Source organism: Etheostoma cragini, chromosome 17 (genome assembly GCF_013103735.1).
Source record: "Etheostoma cragini isolate CJK2018 chromosome 17, CSU_Ecrag_1.0, whole genome shotgun sequence".
Lineage (NCBI taxonomy): Eukaryota > Metazoa > Chordata > Actinopteri > Perciformes > Percidae > Etheostoma > Etheostoma cragini.
The window spans coordinates 2,036,321-2,046,254 of record NC_048423.1 but is presented as its reverse complement, the minus strand read 5'-3'; the positions used below and the strand labels follow the sequence as shown (position 1 = coordinate 2,046,254).

General features: G+C 44.9%; 1 protein-coding gene across 2 annotated transcripts in view; it reads left to right on the top strand.

The window, feature by feature from the left end:
- The window catches only part of LOC117960297 (TBC1 domain family member 12-like), a 24,920-nt gene extending 15,222 nt beyond the window's left edge, over positions 1-9,698 (top strand). Inside the window, exons 3-13 of one of the 2 annotated variants that reach the window (XM_034898119.1) lie at positions 1,219-1,352; positions 2,800-2,882; positions 3,074-3,191; positions 3,554-3,660; positions 3,932-4,015; positions 5,818-5,912; positions 6,252-6,323; positions 7,455-7,583; positions 7,772-7,881; positions 8,037-8,337; positions 8,683-9,698. In XM_034898119.1, coding sequence (XP_034754010.1) covers positions 1,219-1,352; positions 2,800-2,882; positions 3,074-3,191; positions 3,554-3,660; positions 3,932-4,015; positions 5,818-5,912; positions 6,252-6,323; positions 7,455-7,583; positions 7,772-7,881; positions 8,037-8,337 — 1,233 coding nt within the window. In that variant the 3' untranslated portion in view covers positions 8,683-9,698. The remainder of the gene's footprint in view (positions 1-1,218; positions 1,353-2,799; positions 2,883-3,073; positions 3,192-3,553; positions 3,661-3,931; positions 4,016-5,817; positions 5,913-6,251; positions 6,324-7,454; positions 7,584-7,771; positions 7,882-8,036; positions 8,338-8,682) is intronic. The other variant, XM_034898118.1, reaches the window with a different exon arrangement.
- Positions 9,699-9,934: the final 236 nt, after the last annotated feature.

Genomic DNA, 9,934 nt, shown 5'->3' with positions numbered 1-9,934 from the left:
CCCCCCCCCCCCCGAACTGTTTATTGTGCGTTGCTTTTTTCGACCGTTAGACCTCAAATATATTCAACTATACACTCGCACACGGACACACACATTGGCATTCATTAGGACAGCTGAGATAGGCCACCCGGACATGAACACACGCACTCGTAAACGACGTCTACACACGCACCACACACACACACACACACACACACACACAGTCTCACACACTCACACACACAGTCACACACACAGTCACACACAAACACACACACACACACACACAGTCACACACAGATGGAAATGTATTCAGACTTTGTGCAGAGCTTTTCCTCTATCAAATCAACGCTTCTCTTTGTACCGAACAGAACAATTACCCTGTGTGTGTGTGTGTGTGTGTGTGTGTGTGTGTGAGTGTGTGTGTCTGTGTGTGTGTGTGTGTGTAGGCTTGTTGTTTAGATATGTTGTTTAGATATTTGTAGATTGTTGTTCCGTATGACACAACCTTAACTACGTAATATACAAATCTTTAGTAAAACAGTGTTAACAAAGATGACAGTAACTGTATGATAATAAAAACAAAAAGTTTAACATAAGATACTTTCATGACAGTGTCATGTGTCATGTGTCTTAAGTAGAGTGTCATGAACACATGGCACTGTACTTAAGAGTGACATTACACGTCATGTCTCTCTTAAGTAGAAACCTTTAAGTAAAGTGTTACCAGAGATCGTTTAGAGGCTGTTCTGGAAGAATCCCTTACTCAGAAGACTGGAAACTTTAAAATCTAATTTCCCAGGCCTGGGAAAGATACAGAATTAGTAAAAATCCTTGAAAGTTTGGGAAAAGTTATGGAATTGTGTTTTTTAATGAAATGAAATTGTTACCTTAATCTTCAGTGGATAACCATACAACCTTACTTTCTGTAGCTCTTTACCTACCACGTACGTGTCTTTGTTTTACTTCCCTCTCTCCCTTCGTTTATGCTAGCTAGCTGAAATTATGTTTGAGTAGAGATTAAATCTGATATGTTTGACTAATGGCCTGTAAGTGTGCATTTAATATGTAACGGCTCTCTAATGACCCATACATATTGTTTTAGAGAAGTCATCGGAACAGTTTAGAAATGTTGGAAACCCGGCAACGTTTAAATTAACGAAATTAAAGAATAAAGAAACCTTCCAGAAGCTAAAGGAACATAATCTAGAGAAACAATGTCTGCCTGTCTTTGTTTAGTGTCCGCCCGAGGAGCAGGAGACGGACTCCGACGTGTCCCCGTGTCCTCAGCTTCCCCCGGCTGCCGGCAGGAGGAAGAACCTGGAGTTTGAGCCGCTTTCCACCACGGCTCTCATCCTGGAGGACCGGCCAGCGTGAGTACACACACACACACACACACACACACACACAAACACACACACACGCACAGAAGGGCTCCTGTTATCTTAAAGGTTTTTAATGTAATGGACCAATATTTATATGATTTTGACTTTGTGGATAAGGTTGTTGTAGTTTGAAGACCATATGTGGGCTGTTTGTTTGAGCCTGAGTAGGCTCCAATGTTACAGAGAGAGAGAGAGAGAGAGAGAGAGAGAGAGAGAGAGAGAGAGAGAGAGAGAGAGAGAGAGAGAGAGAGAGAGAGAGAGAGAGAGAGAGAGAGAGAGAGAGAGAGAGAGAGAGAGAGAGAGAGAGAGAGAGAGAGAGAGAGAGAGAGAGAGAGAGAGGAGTTGGCCGTGATGGAGCAAAGCACCCACGGGAGCACAGCACCCACGGGAGAACTTCCGAGATCCTGAGCCTCGCGGCCCTTCAGCCGCTGCTGGAGAGCGAGAGGCAGCGGGCAGAGGAGGGTGAAGCAGACCCTACGTGAAGCAGATACAACGATATTGAGGCAGCATACAACGATATTGGTAGTGCTCCCGTGGTGCTACCCTCCCGTGGGTGCTACCCTCCCGTGGGTGCTGTGCTCCCGTGGGTGCTGTGTTGTGGCTTATCACGGTCGACTGATGGTCATCATTAGACAAACATGTAACACCAACTCCTCGTCTGTCCAGACAGAATTGTCAGCTTTTGTTGTTCGCTGCGCCATGTTTTGGCGCTACTAGGGAGAGAAGAAGAAGGAAGGAGGAGGAGGAGGAGAAGGAGAGGGAGAGAGGAGGAGGAGAAGAAGAGAGGAGAGGGAGAGAGGAGGAGGAGAAGAAGAGAGGAGAGGGAGAGAGGAGGAGGAGGAGGAGGAGGAGGAGGAGGAGGAGAGGGTTGTCTGCAGGCGTGCTGACTTGGTGGTGTTGTGCTGCAGTGCGGGACACTGCCACCTAGCTGCCTGGTGTGCATACTACATTGAATTTTACAAAATTTATGACACCATATTAACGCAGATCCCTCCCCTCACAAAACTAGTCTAGACGAGGAATAAAAGTGAGAATACCACTTTTGTGTTTTCTGTTCAGATTGTTTCCCTCTAAACATAGCCTAAAATGTTGGGATATGTTCTTACCTCTAGTGGGGTGAAAATGTAACGTTGTTGCCTGAATCAAATGAGCTTTTTGTATGGTGGCCTTTTTTACGACATCTTAGAACCACAATAGTTGTGATAAATAGAAGTGTTGCCGCGTGGCCTGTGGATGTGAATGCTCAGGTTACATGCATCCCCAGACCTGTTAATACGGACAGAGACTAGTTAGAACCGTCCATTAGTACTGGGGCTAAAACTCCTGTGTGGATGGAGATTGTTTTTGTCTCAAAACTTAAAAAATGAAAGCGTAGTAGTGTGGATGGAGCCTGAGTGGCGGATTTCCTGTCTGACTCAGATTCTTTGTCCCTTAGGAACCTGCCTGCCAAATCTCTGGAGGAAACTCAGAGACACAAAATGGAGTACGAGGAGATGGTTGCAGGAGCAAAGAGGAGAGGTAAACACACGCACGCAGGCTCAAAGCAAAGGGCTCAGGTGTCTGGAATGACCTCTTTACTTGCCAAAAAAACAGGAAAGAGTTTGTTGGCAAGGACAATTTTCCACACTTCGTCTGAGAGCCTGCTTTGATTTGATTGGCTCAGACAGTCAGAAAAACAGACTCCATCTCTGTCTCCCTCTCTCCCTCAGAGATGAAGGAAGCCCAGAGAAAGAAGCGTCAGATGAAGGAGAGGCACCGACAGGAGGACAGCATCTCCAATGCCATGGTCGTCTGGAACACCGAGATCCTGCCGCACTGGGACACCATGTACGTCTCTCTCTCTGTGGTCATTTGGGCTGTCTTTGTAGACAATTTGTGTCTCTTATTTGTGTCTCTTTGTAGTGATTTTGCATCACTTTCAACCGTTATCATCACCATATCGGTGTCTAACACGTTGAAAAAGCTAGAGCAGATACCATAATTTACACCCAAAAAAGCTTAAAGACAGAACTTGCTAATGGAGTTAAACTACAATCATAAGATCTGAGAAAAGTCTTTTATTTACATTCATTGGATGCTGCCTAAAACGGCTCGGGTGCTGCTCCTAACCATGTAATGGCTTGTCTAACATTTTTATTTTGCTCATTGTGTGTGTGTGTGTGTGTGTGTGTGTGTGTGTGTGTGTGTAGGAAGGGAACGAGGCGGGTTAGGGATCTCTGGTGGCAGGGACTTCCTCCCAGTGTCCGAGGGAAAGTGTGGAGCCTCGCCATCGGCAACGAGCTCAACATCACACCAGGTACAAACTGACACACACACACACACACAATCTTTAAATACGGTTTTCTCCCGTTCAGCAAAGCCCATGTACAGGCTAAACCAAAAATTGTTACATGGTTGTCATGGTTTCTGCTTAAATATACAGGAAACTGGCTTTAGCTTTTTTATTTCTCTTTTTAGTCAACTTTAGCATGGGTATATAAACTTGTGAACACAACTGTGTATATATATTTGTGTCACATGTCAAAGTTAAAACTGGATTAATGGTTTGTGTGTTTGTCTTTGTGCAGAGCTGTATGAGATCTTCCTGTCCAGAGCCAAAGAGAAGTGGAGGAGTTACAGTGAAACCAGCTCAGTCAACGACAGTGAGAGTGGTACGACACAGCTCCAGTCTGACCTCTAACCCCCGTCCTCCACGGGGCGCGTCTGTCCCGTCCTCCGCCACACAACCCCGTCTCAGAAGCGGAGTGTCTTGCTGCTCGACTTGCAGAATATATTGTCTCGACAAGGACTTTACAGAAAAATCCCGTGTTTATTAACCCATTGTCTGGTATTCGGGCCTAATTTACCCATTTCAAATTTTTACAAGAAGAAAAATTGAACAGTACATTTCTTCTACCTGAAAATCAACGGCCTTACCTTATTTTCTGTGATAAACATGTATTCTCAACATGACCACTTATGTTTTTTCCATAGTGGATTTTTAACATGAATTATAACCTTATGACGAAAAACAAATCACTCTTCAATTTTAAATTGTTCTTCTAGTAGAGACTGATTGCATTCCCTAAACATATATGTTATCTCAATTGTTTGAAACTGAGTTAAATTTTTTTTATAGATTAAATAGATTATGAAGAAAATTTTATTTCAGAATTGTTTGTAAAACCCCAAATAAGTCACGGGTCAATTTGAAGACAATTCAAGGGTTAAGCTAGCATCTCCCTTCCACTCCAAGCACTCCTGCAGTTAAACTCCATGCCTTCTCTTTTCAGGCGTTGTCTTTATCTTAACAGCTAATGTAAAACTAAGCCATGCATCTTTGATCCGTGTTGTTCATAACTGGACTACACGGAGGAAACAATTTAACTCTGCAGACTAATTACTTTGATGGTAGAAGCACAAATATCCAGGAAAAATTACCAAAACAAACGGAATCGGCAATGAATCAGGAAGGCAAAACTCTCCGCTTCTGATACACTCTCGATGTAGCCTGGCATAGCCGGACGTCCCTCCACAGCGCTGGGGAGGAGGGTCTGGCTAGTCCACACAGCATTCTGGGATGGGAGAAAAACCTGCTCTGGTTTTTGACATTCCTTCAATGGTCTTGGGCGGGGCTAAGTGCCTGACGGAGACACGATGCCGCTGCTAAATAGTCTCAGGAAGGAAGTTGTTTTGGTGGAACATTCAAAGTAGTTTTAAGTTTTAGTCCTGCAACAGAAACTCTGATTGGACACATGGTCTAGCTAGCTGTCTGGATTTACCCTGCAGAGAGTATATATATGTATAATAGTCCTCAGAAATCCACCAGAGGTTAGAACGCCATTACAGAGACAGAGGACGGTGACGGACATCTGAAAAGGTGACGAAAGGCGGAAAAAAATTGACAAAAAGGCTAAAAAACAACTACAAAAAGGTGACAAAGACGCTACAAAAAGGCAACAACGTTTCTACCTATTTACCCTGCAGAGACCAGAGGAGCAGTCAACCATAGTCCTCAGAAATCAGCTGCAGGTTAGATCGCCAACACAAAGACAGAGGACGGGGACGGCCATCCAAAAACTGACATTGGGCGGACTTTCGCAGAACGACAGCAGTCCCGGAAGTGGAACGTAGTGGATAAAGACTGCTACGGATAAGGACAAAAGAACAACACAGGAACTGCTAGAGCGAGCTTTGACGTCTCTGATAGTTTCTGTGTCTTGTACCTTGTCCTTGGTGCTAAATCAAATGCTTTGTGGTCAGGATTCCTTCTGTCGCTGGTTGGCTTGGTTACAGACATTAAACTCTTTGTATAAGCAATTTTTGAAAGGCAATGGGACAATTGAACGGGAAAGTCCTTTTCAAAAAGCAGAGCTGTTAAAATAGTGGGCGGTCCCTATGGAGCTCTATTCAGGTCTGAAACAAGCCTCTACAGTATGACATTAAACTTTCCTCTTGTTTGTTTCCCTGTTAGACGGAGGAGCGTCTCTGGCTGACAGAGAGTCCAGTCTGGATCTCATCAAGCTGGACATTTCCAGAACCTTCCCCTCTCTCTTCATCTTCCAGAAGGTATTTGATCTGTAGCAGGTGCCATGTTTCATCTGTGTGTGTGTGGGTTTATTTGTGTGTGTGTGTGGGTGGGTTTGTGTGTGTGTGGGTTTACGTGTATGAGTGGGTGTATGCGCATGTGTTGAGCATGTGTTGTGTGTGTGTGTGTGTGTGTGTGTGTGTGTGTGCGCATGTGTGTGGGTGGGTTTGTGTGTATGAGTGGGTGTATGCGCATGTGTTGTGTATGTGTGTGTGTTTGTGGGTGGGTTTATGTGTGTGTGTTTGGGGTGGGGGGGGTGTACGTGTGTGTGCATGTGCTCGCTGTCTATTAATCACCACCCCCCTTTGTTTTCTCTGCAGGGCGGCCCCTACCATGATCTCCTCCACAGCGTGCTGGGGGCTTACACCTGTTACAGACCTGACATTGGCTACGTGAGTTAGATTTTTCCTCCACCCTCAAAAGATAAACGTTGATATTTAGTTGTGTACAGTCAGAATTGTGTTATATTTCATCTTTGAAGTGGCTTTCTCCTGTTTGTTGCGCAAAGCTCGACGCAAGTGTCTTTGCTAGTTTAAGACCGACGCAGTTGTTGATTTCCCGTCCAGCGCCCATGTTGTTAAAACAGAAAATGCACCTGCGCCAATCTGTGGGCCCATGGGTGTGCTGGTCTTACAGGGAGGTGTGTTCAGGTGCATTCTGGGTGTGCTGGTCTTACAGGGAGGTGTGTTCAGGTGCATTCTGGGTGTGCTGGTCTCACAGGGAGGTGTGTTCAGGTGCATTCTGGGTGTGCTGGTCTTACAGGGAGGTGTGTTCAGGTGCATTCTGAGCGTTTTGCTATCTTGAGGCAGCAGAAAGTGATCACGCCATTGACCAACAAAGACCGTGACAGTCAATAACGCAGCATTTCATTGTTATATTAATAGCACATTAGTAAAATACTCCTAGGCTCATGCACACACACACTATGCTTGTCATACACACAGGGAAGCAAAGCACACACACACACATGCACAAGATTACAAATAAATAAATGACAATGATATATGAATTTATGCAAATCCTTTATGACACTGTCAGACGGCCAATTATCGGGTTGGTGCCTTTAGATCGTTAACATAGGGCCCTAAAGCTACACAACTCTTTAACACATGCACACAGTTATGCTAGAGCTACAAAATGTTTTCACACGCACATAAAATAATTCTACAGCTAAACAATGTGTTTTCACACATACACAAAATAATTCAACAGTGACACGTTTTTACAAGCTCAGCACATTAAGGACCCTTATTTGATTCCATAGCTCCACAGTTTTTAAATCCCGTCTTTAAACTAATCTTTATTCTCAGACTTTGAAAACATAATGCCAATAATATAAAAAGGCAACTATTATTGTGTCTTTTAAAGTAGTTTTATTGTGTTCTTTTCCTGTTTTTCTTTCTACGACACGTTGATAAAAACCTGTATTGTATGTGATCCTTGCTATAAACACACATTAATCCCAACGGCCAGTCTTCAGTCTTCCCTGCTGATCTGGGGTCTGTGTCCTCGTTGTGTTCCAGGTCCAGGGCATGTCGTTCATCGCTGCTGTGCTGATCCTCAACCTGGAGGAGGCCGAAGCCTTCATCACCTTCGCCAACCTGCTCAACAAACCCTGTCAGATGGCCTTCTTCAGAGTCGACCACGAACTGGTACACAAAAAGACCCGATAGTTACTCACAGTGCTCAGTTTGAACCCTTGTGGCGCATGTAGGGCTGGGCAATGCGGAGAAAACCGTACATGTCTGGCCCTTGATGGGATTCTCATCTTCCAGTGTGGCCCCTGACCTTTGGCTTTGTCCTTCATCCTCTCTTTACTCTGTCTGTCTGTCTGTGTCAGATGTTGAAGTATTTCGCAGCCTTTGAGGTTTTCTTTGAGGAGAATCTGCCTCGACTCTTCAGCCACTTCCAGACCAACAGCCTGACCCCCGACCTCTATCTGATCGACTGGTGAGTGACGTATCACCAGTACTCTGCTACTGGTTACGTGGGAAATCCACAGAGGTGGATTCTTTGTGATTACACACAAAAAATAACCTTTGAATACAAGCCTCTATCTTTGGAAAAGTAACCGTGTGCTAGTAACTGTGTGTATCTCTGTGCAGGATCTTCACCCTGTACAGTAAGTCTCTCCCTCTGGACGTGGCGTGTCGGGTGTGGGACGTCTTCTGCCGGGACGGGGAGGAGAGTTTGTTTCGGACTGGGCTCGGCATCCTGCGTCTCTTCGAGGACGTCCTGCTCCAGATGGACTTCATCCACATCGCTCAGTTCCTAACCCGGCTGCCGGAGGACCTGCAGGCACACACACTCTTCATCGCCATGGCCAACACACACATGGTCAGCAGGAACCGCCGCTGGGCTCAGGTCAGCATCACACTCCGAGTTCAGGGCAACGTCAGTCAATGAGTACGTTTCCATCCACACTGATATTTCACTAATATTCAGAATATGACAGTATTATGAATTCGATACAGGTCAGCTTAACTGCATATTTTGAATTTGCTCTTATATTTTACAATTACGACATGGCATATGCAAGAGGGATGCTGTGTTCACACGCTCCAACAAGTCCTCCTCGAATATTAATGGACTAATAATCAATACCTTTAATTAACCATGCAAACAGCTTAGTCAGAATATTGCCTTTCTTTATGAATAAAGGCAAAAGAAACCCAAATATTATGTACAATTCAATGTAGTCCATGTGTTTCTGCCTCTCATTAATGATTAATTCCATGTGTTTTCTCTCAGGTGTTTTCCGCATTGATGAAGGATGGAAATAAAGAGACGGACAAAAACACCAGCCCGGCTCTGAGAAGCTAACACTAGCCGACCCTCGCCGCTGACGCCCGTCTTTCTGAAACATCAAATCATCCAATCTAATCGAGCTGTGATGACGTCCGATACGAAGGGGCCCGCTGTGGGGCTCGAAGCCTCGTAGCCCGATGCTAAACGCTCACCCCCAGAGGCGTCGCTACGGAGCTCGGAGCGACCGCCACCCTGCCGGGCCTCGGACGGGCAGAAACCGGCGTCAGGACTTCAGCCCTGAGTCATCTGAAGGAGGTCTGGAGTCGGTCTGTCCCGACGCCAGAGGCCGCTGTCAGTATTTCTCCGGAGATTGTCATTCAAGCAGCTAGGTGACACTGCGCTCCCAGCCTATGGAAGCTGGGAAATTAAAAGTAACTCTGCAGATAACGTTCTGTGTTTTCCCGACCCTCGCTTGCAGGACCGCTGTCTCCACGTCGGGACACAGTCAACCACTAACTCAGAGCCCCGTGTAATTCTCAAAGACTCTTTCGGTGCTAATGACTTTCTAGAGGCTTAAAAGAAGTCCTCTGGTTTGATTAAGTAGATTCTCGTAGGGTTTGATTAAACAATATTAATAATTTGCGTTTTTAAGCGTAATCTCTTTGATTTAAAAATTAAAACGACGTGATTCTGCAGTAGCAGGGCTCGTGCTAACATGCTTGTTGTAGCGCATACATTAGCCTCCTACGTTGAGCTCCTAGCTTGTTAAAAATGACATCTCTGGGCAACAACCCCCCCCCCCATTAGAATATGGGGAAGAAACACGTGGAAGTTGAATAATTTTGTACAATACAGTTGTTCTAATTGAACTAATACTCATCTCATCAGTGATCCTAACGAGTCTGAGCGGACTAACTATTACATGCTTTTTTCCAGGAAACTAATAATTCCAAGGTCCAGTGGGCTCAAGAAGTCTTTTCTACATGTGTGGAGTACTTTAATATGTTATTCTGAATATAAAATAAATCAAACTGTTAATGCTATGTTCATACTCGGCGTCACAAGTCCTGAGAACTTTTCTAAACGCCACGTCTGCTTTCTTTTCTGCGGCTCGGAGCGTCTTTTGCTTTCTGGTATAAAAAGGCTGCCAGATTATTATTATTATTTTCACTACAAAAGTTACCTAGTCAACTTTTTCTGTTAAAAAATGACGCTAAGTGTGAACATGGCCCATGGGGGGGGGGGGAATTAGCGA